Source organism: Hyperolius riggenbachi, chromosome 8 (assembly GCF_040937935.1).
Source record: "Hyperolius riggenbachi isolate aHypRig1 chromosome 8, aHypRig1.pri, whole genome shotgun sequence".
NCBI classification, from domain to species: Eukaryota; Metazoa; Chordata; class Amphibia; order Anura; family Hyperoliidae; genus Hyperolius; species Hyperolius riggenbachi.
In genome coordinates, this window is record NC_090653.1 from 40751895 (window position 1) to 40773185 (window position 21291).

The window sequence follows — 21291 nt, forward strand, 5'->3', positions numbered from 1 at the left end:
AATGCGTCAAAATGGTCGTGAATCCACGCGTAAGCGTGATCACGACCTGGCGGTGAGCACCACTGCCCACAGCTCCTTAGTTACGCCACTGTAATCAAACTTTACAGCTTGTACAGTCGCAGCTATACAATCATGGCCAACAGTTTTGAGAGTGGCACAAATACTGTTTTTCACTAAGTTTGCTGCTTTAGTGTTTTTCAATCGTTTGTCAGTCATTCTGTGGTGTATTGAATTATTGAAGTGCAATTGCAAGCATGTCATACATTTAAAAGCTATTATTGACAATTACATCAAGTTTATGAAAATTTCCATTAAACTTGTTCACATATTTGTCGAAAAAAATGTATATTTAACAACAGGATAAAAACTGATTGTACTGAGACTCAAAGATCAACTTAAGACCATCTCTGATACTTACCTGGGGTTTTCTCCCACCCCATAAACATGATTAGGTCCCTCGCCGACCTCCCGCAGTCTGCCGTTCAGCCACAGTGAGCTCCATTATCAGCCTCAGTGACATCAGTCCGGGTACACTGCGCATGCACGGCCGGGAGCTCTGCGCATGCGCAGTAGACCCTGACTGGCATAGACTGAGGCTAGTAACCGAGATCACTGCAGCAGAATGGCAGACCGCAGGAAGGCGTGGGACTTAGTCTTTTTTATGGGGCGGGAGGAAGCCCCAGGTAAATATCAGAGATGGACTTAAAGAGGAACTTCAGTGAAAATAACGTACTAAAAAAAGTGCTTCGTTTTTTACAATAATTATGTATAAATGATTTAGTCAGTGTTTGCTCATTGTAAAAGCTTTCCTCTCCGTGATTTACATTCTGACATTTATCACATGGTGACATTTTTACTGCTGGCAGATGATGTCAGTGGAAGGAGATGCTGTTTGCTTTTTCGGCAGTTGGAAACAGTTGGAAACAGTTGTTTCCCACGATGCAACGAGGTTCACAGACAGGAAGACCATGGTCCTCCCAGTTTCCTGTGGGAGGGGTTTCACCACAATATTAGCCATACAGAGCCCCCTGATGATCCGTTTGTAAAAAAGGAAAAGATATCTCATGTAAAAGGGGGTATCAGCTACTGATTGGGATGAAGTTCAATTCTTGGTCACAGTTTAAGTTGATCTCTGAGTCTCTTTAATGTTTTTATTTTGGTCCATGCTTTTGTCTCTTACATAGACAGCCACTCACACTATTTCTTCACAACTGCCACCAATGATACCACCTATGGCAGCCCGTACTACTTCTCAAGCGGGTTCTTAGATGACATCATGCTGTACTGGTATGACAGTGACGACGAGGTGCTGGAGCGCCGGGTGCCCTGGTTTCAGAGTACCTTCGCCACCCTACTGCAGAAGAGTATGGATGAACACCACTTTCAGCAAGTGATGCAGAGATTCTTACAGACTGTTTGGATTCATGCGAATGATACTGAAGGTAAGTCAGTGCTCTGACATGTAAAGCTCAACTCAAACCAAAATTAAGCAAGACAAATGCTCAAAAGCAATCGCATTGACTGGAGTAAATTGTAAGTGTTACCATGAACTAAAATTGTCATATTTACAAATCCCCTGTGAGGACTGGAACCCACTAGGAATCCCTGCAGTGCTTAAATTGTGCCAGTGCTGTGCGCAGCGATTCCTAGGCCAATTGCGTTCGCATTTCACTATTCAGATCGCAGTACAGTAAACTGAACAGCGCTTCTGATTAGTATTTCCTTTTTTCTTTAATAAACTTTATTATACTTGCCATGTGTATCGATTTCCAGCTTCCGTCCATAGACCCACGCCCTAATAGAAGAGGTCATAGTTGCTTCTCGCCGTTTTGCATGCTCCCACACGCGCTTTCATCGCCACACATTAGTAGAAAGATCAGTGAATGGAAAAGCAGTTCCCATTCACCAATCTAAGTTCCTGTGATCAATGATCACTGGCATCAATGAGATGCCGGTGGTCATTGACTAAATTGAAAGTAAAAACATACTTCCTGTAACTTGTGTATGCAGTGAACACTACACACTAGGAATACAGTGGAGGGGCACAAAAGAAGAGGAATGAGGGATCTGCACTGCAAGTGACTTTTATTTCCAGAGTGAGGCACAAAAATGCTCTTCCACAGAGGCTGTCATTACAGCCTCCGTGGAAGCTCATGTTAGCGCAAAACGGCTGGCAGGCGAATAGTGCCCAGCACCCACCGCATCACCACTCTTCACACCACTGATATGTTGTATTTGATTGCATGTACTTGCAACGTTTTTTGTGCCTCACTCTGGAAATAAAAGTCCCTTGCAGTGCTGATCCCTCCTTCCTCTTCTTTTGTGCCTTTACAGTCTTCCAGATTGGATCAGAGCACGCAGCAGAATCCTAGTGAAGGAAGTGTGTGAACCCTGCCTGTTACCTCCATCATCCGCTATCCATTGCTGTAGTGCTAACTACTCCACCTCTTTGATCAGATAAACTGAAGGGGGCATCTAGTGGTCATATACTAAATTACACCCTGACACATTAAATTCAATAAAAACACATAAATCCTCCATTAAAATTAACCCCTTACCTCCCTCACTCTCCCATAGTTACCAAAATAAAACATTTGTATATTAAAAAAGACATTAAAAAATACATAAATAATTACCTTAGGGACTTTTTTTTATATGTATGCCATGAGGTTATATTACTTTATTTTTGCAAGTAAGGGCTTGTAATTAGTGACGAAAACATAAGACTGAAAAAATACACCTTTATTTCCAAATAAAATATTGTTGCCATACATTGTACTAGGGACATAATTTAAATGTTATAATAACTGGGACAAATAAACAAATAAAATGTGTGGCTTTTATCCACAGTAGCACAATTTACTTTAAAATTATAATGGCCGAAACCTGAGAAATGTTTTTTTTTTTTCAATTTTTTTCTTATTATTCCTATTAAGGTTGCATTCACAGTGGCACGTTGTGGAGTTGCGTTATAAAGTCATATGACGCAGCTTACCACACTGCAAGGAAAATCTTATGGGACATTCACAGTGGGACGTTAACGTCGCATTAAAAAATGTTGCGCTATGGTAACTCACTGCTTACAGTGCGTTACCACTAAACGCAGAAGCGTTGCGACTTTAGGCTGCGTTCACAGTGGGACGTTACAGGAGCATGTTAGAAGCCCTGATTAGGGCTTTTTAAAACTGTCTCCTATTCACTTTCATTAAAATAACGGTAAAAATCGCAGTAAAAATAAACAGTAAAATCTCCGGAATTTTTTTTGTGTACGTGATCGAGCGGTCGCTGCAATTTTTACGCGATTTTTACAGCGATTTTAATGAAAGTGAATAGGAGAAATTTTTAAAAAGCACTCAGAAAGCGCTAATCAATCCCAAAGCGCTCAGAAAAGCGCTTATAGTGTGGATTGGTGTGCTGAACTGGTTAAAGTAATATTGATTAACTCTATATAGGACAAGGGAGTCGATTCATTATCCTATGGAAAAACTGCCAAGTGCACACAGCGCACTGCAATTTTACAGATACTTATGCTACTAGAGTAATGCATGTTGTGCAATCAGTGCAATCTGCACTACATGGACAATGCTCATGTTTCTACTATAACTCAAGTTATGCAAATAAAGCAACGTGCATTACCATAGCAACGTGAGCATTACCCATGTTCCACATGGTGCACTAACAGGGCAATGAGCGCTGCTTTAGTGGCCAAAGTACCAGTAAAATTTACCAGCTTTTCCATTGGGATAGTAAATCGACTCGAAGGAAAAATATAAAGAGAGAGCGCATTTTATTTTTTTCATTTTTGGAGTAATTTTGTTTTTTTTTTATTTCAGAATTCCCCGTTCTGCAGAGGATGGAGGGGTGCACCTCCTATGATGACGGTTCCATTAAAACGGTCTTTGGTTATCACTATAATGGGAGCCCCTTCCTGTCCTTTAGTGTGGATGACGGGAACTGGACCGCAGAGGTGGAGCAAGCCCAACGTTTCGCTGATTTCTACAATGGAAATGAGAATCTGACAGAACAGACTAGGAATACGCTGCTGAATACCTGCATACCGCACATAGCAGAGCTACTGTCACTGGGGAACTGCACTCTCAGCAGGCAAGGTATAGCCCATCACATATATATGTATATATACTCACCCACTGTGTCCTCTCCCCCAACATACACACAGTCTATGAAGACGGTAGGGAGGAGGACAAGAAGAGGCAAGTGGAGGACCTACAAGAATATCGGCCAAGGATTACCCTACAGAAGACATTGGAATGCTGAAATACAGTGGGTGACTATGGACAGCTGTAACATACTTGCTGTGCACTCCAGAAACAGAATACAAGAAGTCCTTGAAGCAGTTCATTTCAGCCCCTGGCACTCAGCGCCGAGCGCCAAAGCTGGGCGCCATCATAGCAGCAATGCTATACTGTAATGTGCAACCTGCGTAAGAGTAATTCGGGGATCCGGCAATTGCCAGACCTCTTCCTTTTGAGTTGCTATGACTCAGAAGGGGAATTGTCTTTCACACCGCCGGGAAGTTTTGCGGCAGCAGGGGGAGCCGACAATCGGCTCGCCCTGTGCCCAACTGCCCGGCGTCTAACTAATATGTACCTGGAACCCTAGGATGCAATATGGTGCCCTATACAACAGAATGCAAATCAAGCATTTGCCTGGTCGGCTTACAGTCCAGATACAGATTAATATTTGTATGCATATGAACTGTATATTAACCTTCCTAATGGCATTTTTTCAGGCTGGAAAAAACATGCTGTGAGCGGTGGTGCTGAGCATGAGTCAGGGCAACCGCTAGGCAGCGGAGTGACACTTTATACTTACTTTCCCGGGATCAAGCCAGTCTTCTCCACGTCCCCCCAGGTCTCTTGATCCCTTGAGTCAGATCAGCGTCTGGTCTCCATGGTGGTCTCAGCATAGGGAAACAGCGCCTTCCAGAGGACAGTAGGAAGAAATGCAGCGCTGGATCCCTGAGAGGTAACTAATGTGCAGCGGCTGCCTGAACTAATAATGGGGGAGGGTCTCTGGCATTCTAATTAGTTCGAATTTTGGTTCTTAGAGCAACAAAAAAAATTGCTCCTCTTTAGGACCCTAAAATCCAGAATTAATCAGAAAGCCGGCGGGGAGGTTAAGAGATCTTACAAGCATGCAACAAGCCAGAAACTAGCAAATGTAAGACCTGCTTCCAAATCAATGTCATTGGCCTCTGCTACATCGTATTCCAGGCACAGATTTTATATTCATTTAATACAACATTACTTTAAATTAATTGTGCATAAGATTTTGTAAAAAAAAAAAAAAAAAGAAGTAATAAATACTGTTGCACTAATTTACATATCTCCACTTTCATTTATATCTACTGCTCAGGGTCCCTTTAAATATAATGCAAATAGTGAAAGACCACAATTGCAAAAAAAAAAAAAATTACATTTAAAATACATGAAAACACATAACTAAAAAGTATGTTTCTTCCAGAGTAAATGGATGGAATAAATCTCTGGTCCTCAAGTGGTTAAGTGAGGACAAAAACAATAACATTAGTCCATAATATATTACTTTGACTTCTTTCTTCGCATCCCACATAGAGGCGGCAGCTTGTGTACAACGTCACAACAAAAGTTTACCCAAAATGTTTCTTTTTACTATTAGATGGAGCGCAGTAGGTTTATTTTCTTTACAGTCTTTTCTGCTGTGTGTAATTCAGTTGGGTGGCGCCCTCCTTTCTCTTCTGTGACAGCAGAAGCCTTTAGCCTAAGCAGACTAATAATTACATGATTACACCTACAAGAGTCTAGACTGTAGTTGTACTTAAAGAGACACTGAAGCAAAAAAAAAAAAAAAAAAAAATTATATAATGAACTAGCTGATTGCCCGGCGTTGCCCGGGTATGTATTTGGCTGGTGTTGGCTCCGCCTACTTTTTCTAACCCTAACACATAATTACTCACTGACCAAGTTTGTGAGCTTTGCGGTCTTTGGTATCAATGATCTGCTTTGAAATGAAACAAATCTGATTGGCTGTGTGTGGCTCCACCCCTTTTCTGAATTTGAACCCCAGTCACACAATAACCAACTGTACCAGGTTTGAGGCCTGTGCCATTAACAGTTCAAGAATGGTAGCAATTAAATATTCCCCTTGAAAAGCAACAGATGAAGTTTGATTCACTTTTGTAGGCTCCACCCACTTTTCTGAATATTAATCCCAGTAACCAACTGTGCAAAGTTTAAAAACCCTGGCATTAACAGTGTAAGAATGGCTGCAGTTTACATTTTCCCAGTGAAATGTGTATTTGTCTCCACCCACTGATGATCCGGCGTTGCTCGGGAATGTATTTGACTGGTGTTGGCTCCGGCCACTTTCTAACCCTAACGCACAAACACTCAATGACCAAGTTTGTGAGCTTTGGGGTCCTTGTCATCAATAATTTGCATATTCCCATAGAAATGAAACAAATCAGATAGGCTGTTTGTGGCTCCGCCCCTCTCCAGCATTCAAACCCCAGTCACCCAATGACCAACTGTAGCAGGTTTGAGGCATCTGCTATTAACAGTGTAAAAATGGCAGCAATTTAAATATTCCACTTGAAAATCAACAGGTGAATTTTGATTGGCTATTATAGGCTCCACCCACTTCCCTGAATATTAATCTCAGTCACCCAGTGACCATCTGGGCAAAGTTTGAGAACCCTGCCATTAACAGTGTAAGAATGGCTGCAGTTTATATTTTCCCAGTGAAATTTGGTTTTGGTTCCGCCCACTATTTGTAACCTAGACACACAGTCACTCAATGACCAATTTTGTGAGCTTTGGGGTCCTTGGCATCGATAATTTGTACTTTCCCATGAAATGAAACAAATCTGATTCACTGTTTGTGGCTCTGTCCCCTTTTCTGAATTTGAACCTCAGTGACCCAATGACCAACTGTACCAGGTTTTAGGCTTGTGCCATTAACAGTGCAAGAATTGCAGCAATTTTAATATTCTCCTTGAAAAGTGACATGTGATTTTTGATTGGCATTTTTAGGCTCCACCCACTTTTCTGAATATTAATCCCAGTCACCCAGTAACCAGCTATGCTAAGTTTGAGAACCCTGCCATTAACAGTGAAGAAGGGCTGCAGTTTACAATTTCCCAGAAAAATCTGTTTTTAACTCCACCCACTTTTTATAACCTTGACACAGTCACTACTCAATGACCAAGTTTGTGAACTTTTGGGTTCCTGGCATCAAAATTGTGCTAATGGAAGCAGTTTATCCAGCAAAGAAATCTGGTTCTTTTTGGCTCCGCCCCTTTACTGAATTTGAACCCCAAACACTTAACAACCGACTGTAGCAGGTTTGAGGCCTCTGCTATTAACAGTGTGAGAATGGCTGCAGTTTCAATATTCCCCTTGAAAATCAATAGGTGAATTTTGATTGGCTCTTGTAGGCTCCACCTACTTTTCCGAATATTAATCCTAGTCACCCAGTGACCAACTGTGTGAAGTTTGAGGACCCGGCCATTAACAGTGTAAGAAAAGCTGCAGTTTACATTTCCCCATGTAAAAAGTTAGTTGTTTTTGGCTCCGCCCACTATTTCTAATCTTGACATACAGTCACTTAATGACCAAGTTTATGAGCTTTGGGGTCTTTGGCATCAATAAGTTGCATTTTACCTTTGAAATTAAACAAATCTGATTGGCTGTTTTTGGCCCGCTCCCTTCAGAATTTAAATCCCAGTCTCCCAGTGACTGACTGTAGCAAATGTTAGGCCTCTGCTATTAAGAGTGTATGAATGGCAGCAATGTTAATATTCCCCTTGAAAATCAAAAGGTGAATTTTGATTGGCTGCTGTAGGCTCCACCCACTTTTCTGAACATTAGTCCCAGCCACCCAGTGGCCAACTGTGTCACGTTTGAGAACCCTGCCAATAACAGAATGGCTGAAATCAATCTAACAAATCTGATTGGCTGTTTGTGGCTCCACCCCTTTAGTGCATTTGGACCCCAGTCACCCAATGACTGACTGTATCAGGTTTGAGGCCTCTGCCACTAACAGTGTAAGAATGGTAGCAATGTGAATATTCCCCTTGAAAATCAATAGGTACATTTTGATTGGCTGTTGTAGGCTCCACCCACATTTCTGAATGTTCATCCCAGTCACCCAGTGGCCAATTGTGTAAAGTATGAGAACCCTGCAATGTAAAAAATGAAGTTGTTGGCACCGCCCACTTTTTCTAACCTTGACATACAGTCACTCAATTATCAAGTTTATCAGCTTTGGGTTCCTTGGTATCAATACTTTGTATATTCCCATTGAAAAATAAACAAATCTGGCTGTTTGTGGCTCTGCCCCCTTCCTGAATTTGGGCCCCAGTCACCCAGTGACCAACTGTACCAGGTTTGAGGCATCTGCTTTTACCAGTATAAGAGAATGGTAGCAGATGAAATATTCCCTTTGAAAATCAAATGGGGAATTTTTATTGGCTGTTGTAGGCTCCACCCACCTTCCAAAATCTTAATCTGTCACCCAATGACCAACTGTGCAAAGTTTGAGAACCCTGCCATTAACGGTGTAAGAATGGCTGCAGTTTATATTTTCCCAGTAAAAGTTGTTTTGGCTCCGCCCACTTTTTGTAACCTCAACACACAGTCACTCAATGACCAAGTTTGTGAGCTGTCAGGTTCCTGGCATCAAAAATGTGTGAATGGAAGCAGTTTATCCACCAAGGAAATCTGATTGGCTGTATGTGGCCCCGCCCCTTTAGTGAATTTGGACCCCAGTCACCCAATGACCGGCTGTAGCAAGTTTGAAGCCTCTGCAATTAAAAGTGTAAGAATAGCAGCAGTTTAAATATTCCCCTTGAAAATCAATAGGTGAATTTTGATTGGCTGTTGTAGGCTCCACCCATTTTCTTGAATCTTAATCGCAATAACCCAGTGACCAAGTGTGGCAAGTTTGAGAACTCTGTGATTAACAGTCTAAGAATGGCTGCAGTTTACATTTTCCCATTTAAAATGAACGGCTGAAATTTGATTGGCTGTTTTATGATCCACCCACTTTTCCTGGATTTGTAACCTCGGTCACCAAGTGACCAACTGTGCCATGTGTGGGGACTCTGGCTTGATTACTGTGAGAATGGCAGCCTTTTACATTTTTTCCATTGACTTGAATGGGTGGAATCTGATTTGCTGTTTGTAGCTCCGCCCAGGTGTGCAGGGGGGCCGCGAGACCCCCAGAACATATCATCCCAGGTAGTAAGGGATCTGTGTACCAAGTTTCGTTCAAATCGGTCAAGCCGTTTTCGCGTGATCGCGGCACATACACACACACATACACACACACATACACATACACACACACATACATACATACATCCGATTTTATATATATAGATTAGTTGTGTAGTACGGAAAATTACTAGAACATTAGTAGCAAAGAAAAAATATTGTCATATTTATATTTTCAGTTATATAGTTTTTTTTTATAGCATTGCATCATTCTCTAAGATTTGCAGTTTACACACTACTCAGCATTCTAAATGATTTTACAGAGCAGGCTAGTGAACTTTTGAACTGTCCTCAGCAGAAGAAAAAACAATACAGTGACAGACACTTGAGATAATAAGCTTCAGAAGACTGAGCTCTCTGCTACTTTGAAAGTCGTGGAGCTCAGTGACTCTTTTGCATAGATAACAACTGGAGTTTCTTAACTCTTCCTGTACTGGAAACAATATTAGACATATGTCTCTGCTCCTAATGTTTTATTTCTTAGCTGTACTACACATACAAATCATTATATCATAATTTTTTTTATCGCTTCAGTGTCTCTTTATGTTGTTTGGTGGGTGGGGTGGAGTTCCTCTGTACATCACATTTTGATGTTTGAAAACTTCTGTACTGCTCTGTAGTTTGCTATGTATCTCTAGACACAAACTTTTTTCTTTGCGCTCTATTATCTTCTATAGAGACACCAGTCATGACGATGACACGGATATGCATGAATTCAACCTGTGAGCTGAGCTGCAAGGCATATGGGCACTACCCCAAGAACATTAATATGACATGGTACAGGAATGGGGAGGAGATACCAGAGAGTGACATGGACAGAGTGACCCTGCCGTACCCCGATCTGACCTACCTAACTTTGCTGTCACTGCCCATTTCTCCCATTGACGATGATGTCTACACTTGTGTCGTGTCTCATGTCAGTATGACGCTTCCCTACATGGGGGACTGGAGTAAGTATAATTCCCAAAATTCTAAGATAAAGTCAATTATTAAGTTATCATCCTTAAGTTATTTTACTTTTTGTCACAATTCTCATCCCTCTAACTTGTCATCCAGGGGCGAACCTACCATGAAGGCACCTGAATCATGTGATTCAGCTGGCAAAATCTAGGAGGCGGTGTTTGGACAGTTTGGGCCACCCGGCACCTGCTTTTGCTCTGTGCTGCCGCCAGCCTTCCTGACACACACAATACCCTCCTCATCCTAGCATCCCTATCCTCAATCAACCAGTGGCACCTGCCACCCTTCCCTATGACATCATAAGCAGGTGAGGTTATATGCATCGAGGCATGCTACGGTAAAACCCCAGCAAGAGTTCACCATAGCCAGTCAGAGGGGAATCTTTAGCACGCGACCAATCAGGCGGGGGGCTGGCACCAGACCGGTCAAACACAGCCACCCGATGCTCCTTTTGCTAACTGGTGCCGATGGTCTCACAGGCGGCGCGTCCTCCAAACTTTGCTTAAGGCAGCAGAAAGTCCAGAACCGGCCTATTGTCAACCATATTTGATCTTTGATCTAAAACTATAGCCCTGACTTCAGTGTTTACCCACCACACCAAATAATTGCAGACACACTAACCATAACATTATAGACCTGGATTACAGGTTCTTACAACGCTTAAATGGACCACCAGCTGGCTCTTCTCCTGCTGGAACCCCTCTCAGTAAGACATATCCACAGAAATTCCAAATGGTTAATCCACTATGATTCCCAATAAAACATAGAATGGTAACCGCCTCTAAGTGTATCAATCTATGTTTCTTGTTTATTAAAACATAGAAGTTTAAAAGCATAAAGCATAAAGTCACATGAGGGCCCCTGAGGAAGCTTTAATATTGAAACCAGTTGACATGTCGGACTGAGAGTTGGATGGTGTCCTGCATTGTGATACACTGTATATTCATCTGAGTTCTTGTCATAAGGGCTCTTATGTGACTTTATGCTTTTAAAATATGCTTTTAAAATGCAACAAGGCTCCCACAGTATGATGTCAGAACCATGGTCCTGACATCACACTGTAGGAGGGGTTTCACCACAATATCAGCCATACAGAGCCCCCTGATGATCCGTCTGTGAAAAGGAAAAGATTTCTCATGGGAAAGGGGTATCAGCTACTGACTGGGATGAAGTTCAATCCTTGGTTTACGGTTTTTCTTTACAAAATGCTGGACCTGAGAGGGTCTTGTGGAGGGGGAAGATAGGGAGAGCAATGTGAATGGGGATGAGTGTGGATGAGGGTGTTAGGTGGTGAAAAGGTTTAGGTTTTGTCTGAGAGGGTAAGCAAGAAAGAGGAGAAATTGGTTTTGTGCGTGGTGATAAGTTTATTGTAAGAATGGTCGTAACTAGATGTGGTAAAGTTACATGGATGCAAGCTATTCGGTTATTAACTGATAGGTGGTGAATTGCAGGGCCGGGCCGAGGCAGAGGCTGGAGAGGCTCCAGCCTCAGGGCGCAGTGTAGGAGGGGGTGCAGAATTCATTCAGCTGTCATTCCTAATTGTGTTTGAAGCAGAAAGAAATAAGAAAAGGGGATACATGGCAGTGACTGCAAGCCAGATAACTAGAGATTAAGGTATTAGGGAGGTTGGGGGCCCTGGGGCGCCTCTTAGTCTAATACCAATCAGAGTGTGACAGCTGGGGTGGGAGGGAAGGAGGGGCGCACTTTGCTGTCTCAGCCTTGGGTGCTGGAGGACCTTGTCCCGGCTCTGGTGAATTGTAATAATTTCATACAAACAAAAAATTGTTGTCATTTTCTAAGACAAAATAAATACTGATTACTGTATGTTTTGGACTATAAGACTCACATTTTCTCCCCTAAAAGTGGTGGAAAAGGTAACTGCATCTTATTGTCCAAATGCAGGGAGTTCCTGACTTGTGATCGCCTACCAATACAAACCTCCAACCCGACGCAATGTCGGGGACTCCCTGTACTGTGCACATGCAGAGGAGGACACGGGGACACAAATGGGCATAGAGGAGAACACAAGGAGGACAGCGGTGGAGGTTTCCCCAGGTTTTGTCTTTAAACCTAGGTGTGTCTTATGGTCAGGACTCAGGAGCGTCTTATAGTCCAAAAAATACGGTATATTATGCAAACCATAATGCAACAATTTCCCAACAAGACCCTGATGAAGCCAGCCTAGGGTTGGGACGGAGTGTTTTATTGCTGCTGGCTGTTTGCAAGAGAAAAAAAAAATCACAAAATTGTTAGTTATTGTGATTATTTTTTTGCACTAACCATCAGATTAATTAGTACAAAAATCTGTTCACAATAGGTTAAAATTTTGCTTAGGACTTTCACATAGAATCTTCTCATCATGCTTAGTATACATTTTTTGCTATTTATGCAAACAGACCTTCCGACTTTGAACTTGAAATTCCAAAATTTCGATGCGAAAGTTGGAACTACGCAAATTCTGTTTGCTCATACGTAATAGCTGGGCCTGAATATGATAGACTGCCTGTCATCCTTATTTGTGTGTGTACTGATCAGGGACATAACTAGAATCACTGGGCCCCCCTGCGAGACTTTTGGATGGGGACCCCTCCCGCCAATACCCCTGGGGGATGGTGGCAGAACAGCGCTGTACACAAGACCCTGCTTAACACTGAATAGGGACTGTCTACAAATCTTTGTCTGCAAAACTTTGTATGAATCCTTATCAGTGGCTGAGCAGATGCAATCATTAGAACAATTGTGCAGAGAGCAGAAAGTTTTTTCTCTCCTTCCCCTTAGTTGCCAGTCTCTCAGTACGGGGCCCCCTGTGACTTCTGGGCCCCCCTGCGGCTGCATTCCTTGCAGGGTCTATTGTTACACCCCTGGTACTGATTATCTGTATTACCGATAGCTCATAACTAGGGATGGGACGACGAATCCGGCGAATCCACAAATCCCTCGAATATTAGGAAATATTCGAGATTCGTGGATTAGAATCCCATCGCCATTTTCCGCTCGCCAAATCCGCCGAATCCCGACGCTGCATCGCCGCGCATCCGCCGCTTCACCCGCTCGCAAGTGTCCTCCTCCCGCTCCCCGCAGCCTCCTCCGCTCGCCCGCCGCATAAATAAGAGGAAGCAGCCTCTCTCACCTCCAGCGTGGAGCCCGGAGCGGCAGACCTCCTGCAGACTTCCTTATTCCCTGGCTCTTACTACGTCATCAGTAAGAGCCGGTCAGGCGGCCACTAGGGGGAACTAAGAAGTGAAGTCTGCCGCACTGCACTCCACGCTGGAGGTGAGAGGCTGATTCTGCTTATTTATGCAGGGGGGCGAGCGGAGGAGGCTGCGGGGAGCGGGAGGAGGAGGATATGACCCAGCTACCTACTGCAGTGTAGGTAAGGTAGCCCACCCAGCCTGCTACCTATACTGATCCCCCCAGCCTGCTACCTATACTGATCCCCCCAGCCTGCTACCTATACTGATCCCCCCAGCCTGCTACCTATACTGAGCCCCCCAGCCTGCTACCTATACTGATCCCCCCAGCCTGCTACCTATACTGATCCCCCCAGCCTGCTCCCTATACTGAGCCCCCCAGCCTGCTACCTATACTGAGCCCCCCAGCCTGCTACCTATACTGATCCCCCCAGCCTGTTACCTACACTGAGCCCCCCAGCCTGCTACCTACACTGAGCCCCCCAGCCTGCTACCTATACTGAGCCCCCCAGCCTGCTACCTATACTGATCCCCCCAGCCTGCTACCTATACTGAGCCCCCCAGCCTGCTACCTATACAGATCCCCCCAGCCTGCTACCTATACTGAGCCCCCCAGCCTGCTACCTATACTGATCCCCCCAGCCTGCTACCTATACTGATCCCACAGCCTGCTACCTATACTGATCCCCACACCTGCTACCTATACTGATCCCCCCAGCCTGCTACCTATACTGATCCCCCCAGCCTGCTACCTATACTGATCCCCCCAGCCTGCTACCTATACTGATTCCCCCAGCCTGCTACCTATACTGAGCCCCCCAGCCTGCTACCTATACTGAGCCCCCCAGCCTGCTACCTATACTGAGCCCCCCAGCCTGCTACTTATACTGAGCCCCCCCAGCCTGCTACCTATACTGAGCCCCCCAGCCTGCTACCTATACTGAGCCCCCATAGCCTGCTACCTATTCTGAGCCCACCATAGCCTGCTACCTATACTGAGCCCCCCATAGCCTGCTACCTATACTGAGCCCCCCCAGCCTGCTACCTATACTGAGCCCCCATAGCCTGCTACCTATTCTGAGCCCCCCATAGCCTGCTACCTATACTGAGCCCCCCATAGCCTGCTACCTATACTGAGCCCCCCATAGCCTGCTACCTATACTGAGCCCCCCATAGCCTGCTACCTATACTGAGTCCCCCATAGCCTGCTACCTATACTGATCCCCCCATAGCCTGCTACCTATACTGAAGCCCCCCATAGCGTGCTACCTATACTGAAGCCCCCCATAGCCTGCTAACTATACTGAAGCCCCCCATAGCCTGCTACCTATACTGAAGCCCCCCATAGCCTGCTACCTATACTGAAGCCCCCCATAGCCTGCTACCTATACTGAAGCCCCCCATATCCTGCTGCCTATACTGAAGGCCCCTATACCCTGCTGCCTATACTGAAGGCCACTATACCCTGCTGCCTATAATGAAGGCCACTATACCCTGCAACCTATACTGAATGCCCCTATACCTTGCAACCTATAGAGAAAGGCCCCTATACCTAGCTACCTATACTGCGGGCACCTATGCCTGGGTACCTATACTGCGGGCACCTATGCCTAGGTACCTATACTGCGGGCATGGGCGTCCGCACATATGGCAAAACCGGGCATCTGCCCGAGCCTGGCCGCCCGCTGCCCCCCCCTGGCCGCGTGCCCGTGCAGCCAGCAGGAGGGGAACACGCAGAGAAGAGAGAGAGCGCTATGGGCACAGTGGGGAAGGGCGGACGTCTCCCCCCCCTTCCCTCACCTTAGGGGTCTCTCTCTCCCTCGCTGTCCCCTCCGGAATGAAGTGTGCAGCGGCTGGCAGCGGTGGGCGGAACTTACCTCCTCTCGCTCCTGCGCCGGAAGTTCTGGTGCCGCACTCTGGTCTGGATCAGGCCAGAGTAGCGGCTAATCCATCCGGCGCGTGCGACGAGAGGAGGTAAGTTCCGCCCACCGCTGCCAGCCGCTGCACACTTCATTCCGGACTCCGGAGGGGAGAGCGAGAGAGGAAGGGAGAGCCTCCTAAGGTGAGTGCCCATAGCTCTCCCTCTTCTCTCCGCTGCTCCCCTCCTCCTGCACACATGGCCACTTTTTCTGGGGACATATCCCCCTGGCTACATATACCGGGACATATACCCCTGCCTACATATACTGGGACATATACCCCTGCCTGCATATACTGGGACATATACCCCTGCCTACATATACTGGGACATATACCCCTGCCTACATATACTGTCTGGGACATATACCCCTGCCTACATATACTGTCTGGGACATATACCCCTGCCTACATATACTGTCTGGGACATATACCCCTGCCTACATATACTGGGACATATACCCCTGCCTGCATATACTGGGACATATACCCCTGCCTACATATACTGGGACATATACCCCTGCCTACATATACTGTCTGGGACATATACCCCTGCCTACATATACTGTCTGGGACATATACCCCTGCCTACATATACTGTCTGGGACATATACCCCTGCCTACATATACTGGGACATATACCCCTGCCTACATATACCCCTGCCTACATATACTGTCTGGGACATATACCCCTGCCTACATATACTGTCTGGGACATATACCCCTGCCTACATATACTGGGACATATACCCCTGCCTACATATACTGGGACATATACCCCTGCCTACATATACTGTCTGGGACATATACCCCTGCCTACATATACTGTCTGGGACATATACCCCTGCCTACATATACTGTCTGGGACATATACCCCTGCCTACATATACTGTCTGGGACATATACCCCTGCCTACATATACCCCTGCCTACATATACTGTCTGGGACATATACCCCTGCCTACATATACTGGGACATATACCCCTGCCTACATATACTGGGACATATACCCCTGCCTACATATACTGGGACATATACACCTGCCTACATATACTGGGACATATACCCCTTGCCTACATATACTGGGACATATACCCCTGCCTACATATACTGGGACATATACCCCCGCCTACATATACTGGGACATATACCCCTGGCTACATATACTGGGACATATACCCCTGCCTACATATACTGGGACATATCCCCCTGGCTACATATACTGGGACATATACCCCCTGCCTACATATACTGGGACATATACCCTTGCCTACATATACTGGGCACATATACCCCTGGCTACCTGTTCTGGGGACATCTCTACCCCTGGCTACCAGTTCTGGGGACATCTATACCGCTGGCCACCTATTCTGGGGACACCTATAGACCTGGGGCTACCTATTTTTGGGGAACCACTGCTGTCAGATTGAGTGTATTTTGGGGAACTGCTGCCAGGTGAGAGGTGTCTACATATTAAGGGGGCATTCTGCCTATTTATGTGAAAAGCTGTCTATTTATGTGCCTCATGACTGCTGAATTTGTCTTGTTGCGGGCCTCATGGTTACTGACTTTGTCTTGTTGGGGGCCTCATGATTTGTTGGGGGCCTCAAGATTGCTGAATTTGTCTTGTTGGGGGCCTCATGATTGCTGAATTTGTCTTGTTGGGGGCCTCATGATTGCTGAATTTGTCTTGTTGGGGGCCTCATGATTGCTGAGTTGGTCATGTTGGTGTCAAATATCTGATCGATATCTGCTTAAAATGATTACCAACTCAGTAAAGGACCAGCCTTTAAAGCGTCATAACCAAAATTAGACAGAAGTGGGTGCGTGCTCACTATAAACAGAATATTTATAGGTTAACAGTTTTACCTCTGAAAGAAAAACGCAACACTCAGCTGTTGAATTTTATAAAATTATCTTGTTATTAAAAAATTGATAAAGCTTATATACAGGAATATACATCTCTCCAGTTGTTGTCAATCATTCAAAAAATACATTTTCATCCAAAAATACATTTTCAAAGTTCCTTTAGTTAAACCAGTCCATTTCAATATAGCAAATATTCTGCTGTAGCTTTTATCCTTCATTGATTGTGTTGTCTCGAGATTGAACAGTGTATGTTACACACAATATAGCTTTATCCTTAAAAGATGATTTATGAAGTTCTATTCTTATATAAAGAACTTAAAGTAGATATATCTTAATCCTTCAAAGCTTGTTAATTGCTTCTAAGCTTGCAATTGCGTTTAAATAGTACAACTTATAGCATAGAAAAAAGTTATCCAAAACTCAAAAAACTGCTGAAGTTTAAAAAGACAAGTCTTAACTTTTATATAGACTAATTGTCAAAGAATTCACCAAGAATAATTGCATATTACCTCTCTTGGGTTTCAGAATCACAATGGAAGGCAGTCTCTTGCTAGGCCTCAATCATCTCAGTAGAGTTTCAGGCTTGATGCTATAATGTGCTAGCCTGCTAGGCCTATTTATTGTGATTTTTCCAATATGGCGTCGGGGTAGGGGATTTTACATGAAGTCATGTTCTTTTTATAACATTTACCTCACCCTTTATTTTTAGATAGAGATATCTAGATGCCCCTTATGGTTGTAAGTGGTAGTAGCAGGCACAAGAGATTCCTCCTGTGGTTATAAGTGGTAATGGCCGACACAAGGCTTATGGCCTAACTGTTTTTATACAATCTGAAATAAAGTGTATATTAGTGATCAGCATATTAGATATGTGTGAAAACTATGTGATTAACATCTTGCGTATAAAATAGGCTTAGCTTAAGCAGTGTATATCTTGACCTTAGACGGTTAAATTTACTAACACAACAATACTACATAACATGAACATTTCTTCAATACTATCTCACTTTTAACCTTGTAGGAATAAACAGCTCACTTCCAATAATAACACTGTAGCTTACACTATCTAATTCTGATTTCTGCTCATACTCACGAGTCTTGAAATTCACTCAATTTATCTGCAAACCATTTAACATTTGTATACAGTCTGGGCACGGGGATAATCATTTCTCTGCAATAATGTGAGATTCTGACACCCCCGGATGCAGAGAGATGATAGAATCTTGCTTGTTTTGGTAGTAGTTAGCTCCTAGTATAAAGTCTAATTCCACAGTGGTGCAATTTTTTTCTCAGGCAAATCTTTGCTCTTTAAGTGGCACTTTTTTGTGGCATAGTCAAAGTCTCAGTCCTTGATTAATATCTTCTCCATTAAACACATTTTTACTGGTCCAGATAGTCTATAGTCTTTTTGATGACATCCTTGAATTTGAAGTTTTCATCACAGTGGTAGCTTGTGTAGATATGTAAGAAAAGTTCACAGTCAGTATGTTCCCATTTAAGATCAGTTGCAAAACTTTCATAGTAGCAAAGCGTTGGCAGCAATTATACTTTTCATGTGGCTCCTGGATTGCTTATTTTGGAGCATGATGATTATCTTGATATCACAGAGGTTGCTGTGACTGACTTGGATAGTCTCCTGGTACTGTCAGACTAAGAGCATCATCAGTGGAAGGGGTTGATGGACCATGATATCCATTCACTAATCCAGGTGTATTGGAACCTTCATCATCCGATGATAGAGGATTGATCGGTCCAGATTTCCAAACCTCTTCTGTACAGACAGGTATCTTTGTAGCATTATACGTGATGGGTGGAACATCAGGTTCATTGAATATCAGATGTAGCTTATTATCTGGGGTTTCTACAGTGTAATTGTTTCCCATTTTAAGACATGTGGTGAAACTTAAAGTTCAAAATGTATAAACAGGAATTATACCATTGATGTGATGTGATGTGACTCCTGAATGCTTTTAGAGCACAATGCATTCAACATTTTATTGTTAGCTTACAACAGGTTAATTAGTTAGTTGGTTAGTATTATGTATTAATACAGTTAATTACACCTTTCTTATACCACAAAGTTTCTTTCACAAATGGTATGTAGCAGAACAAAGTATGTGTAGTACACCTATATAAAAATGCTGTGTAGTTCCTCAGCAGGATCCCCATGTTGTGATGTCATCTTACATTTGATGTAGATATATAGAGAGCTTAGACATTACAAAGTTCTTGGAAATGCAATTTGCAATGTATCCAGTTGTAGTAAGCCGTTTTCAAATATGTTCTTCATGAACCACATTTACTAACTTCACATTGTTGAAGGTGCTTCTCCACTTCATGTTTCATGTTTCCAGCATTGTGGAGTAAATCTTTCTCTTGAATTGATCAGTATCTTTATCACAGATTTTAAAGTCTTTTGTCACTTATTATGTAGACTGTGAGCATCTTTGTATGTGAATTTTGGTATGTTATATGGATGTTTTTTCTCCAATGATGAAATAATGGGATAGTTTAGTATCAATTAGTTTGATAGGAACATAGTCACTTTTCATGAACAATTTCTTCAACTAGATAGCAAAGCTGTCTCTTTCTGATACGTCTGCTAGAACACTTGTTTGAATGTCTCTCATAATATACTTCTTGACTTAGATGGCACTCTTCTCCATTCTTATTCTGGGGTATTAGAGGTAGTGGTCATCTTATTGATGCAGCAGAAAAACAAACGAATGCCTATGTATATGGCGATTCCAACGATGATAATACAAAGAATTGTATTTAGCATGTTTCCAATCCATCCGGAAAACCAGTTAACTGGGTTGAGAAACTCCAATGATACTATTTCTGAATTTCTCTTTCTGAAGGCGGCTTTCACTTCTTCCATATGTTTCAAGTGGCCTTCTATTATTTCACTGTAGTTTTGATGTATGAAGTTACAACAAGCAGCTCCTACAATTGCACATGTTCCTCCTTGTGCTGCAGTTAAAAAGTCTAACACTAGAGTATGCTGAGCCAACATTTTAGTATGCCATTTTAACTCTTCGTTCACTATTCCAATAGTCTGAAATATTTCATCTGTAACATTATCAAATAGTCCAGCAAGCAATTCTATATTTTGCGAGTTTATTAAAGTTAGTCCACCTGTTCCAATCAGTCCAGTAAACACACCAACTTTTGCATACCATGGTACTTGAAGGAGTCTTCCTTTCTTAGTTCCATCAGCACTTCTCTTGTACATATGATGATTGGAAATTTGCTCAATGCTTATCTGGTCTTTTTCGACAAACCAAGTGGCGGGTGCTATTTTAATGATTGTACACCTTCCTTTTCCACCTATAGGTAATAACTTGTACGCTGTATTTCCACAAGCCCAGAACCAGTTATATGGCAGTTTGATTTGTCCCAAGATGCTTCCTTGAAATGCATAAGTGAACAGTGGTTCTCTCCAAGTTTTATTTGCAAAGAGATTTTCATATTGTTTTCCTTTTTCAGTCAACTTGTAAGTAAGTCCTTTTTCCCAGTTACAGTGTAGATTTATGATTGTTCCTTTTGGAGTATATCCCAAATGATGTAGGGAATCAGTAGAAATATTTTTGCAATTTTTAGGGTTCAAGCATATGTATGACTGTCCTTTGTTTAATTGAACTGGATTTTCTCTTTCAATTGTCCACCAGGGTGCATACATCCAGGTTGTCAGTTGTAGTCCATGTATGGAGTAATTGAATTTTTCTGTAGAAAATGTCCCATAACTTGCATGTGTAGTATTTACCAATTCTTCTAGTGGTACTGGAATTGCTAGGTAAGGCATGATTTTTGCAGATAGTGGAGTATGTGAACAGATCCAACAGTCGCTCTTGTTCAAGCGCTGGGCATATTGTTGATGCATCAGGATCAATTTATTTTGAAGTTTTCCTTGTAGATTATGCCGTTCCGCTTCAGTATGCAGTAGTAGCGGCAGACACAACAAACACCATATTAGTGGCATCTTTATGGATTGTAGAGTAGGTTGTCAGTTTCAGCACCTTAAAAATATAAAAAAGTAAAGAGAGGCAAAACATATATAATATGCAATATTCTTGGTG

General features: G+C 43.2%; 1 protein-coding gene across 1 annotated transcript in view; it reads left to right on the plus strand.

Moving 5' to 3' along the window:
* Nucleotides 1-21291, plus strand: part of LOC137528100 (major histocompatibility complex class I-related gene protein-like) — a 44571-nt gene that overhangs the window by 13941 nt on the left and 9339 nt on the right. Inside the window, exons 2-4 of the mRNA XM_068249380.1 lie at nt 1185-1442; nt 3834-4109; nt 9953-10225. Of these exons, the coding sequence (XP_068105481.1) occupies nt 1185-1442; nt 3834-4109; nt 9953-10225 (807 nt within the window). The remainder of the gene's footprint in view (nt 1-1184; nt 1443-3833; nt 4110-9952; nt 10226-21291) is intronic.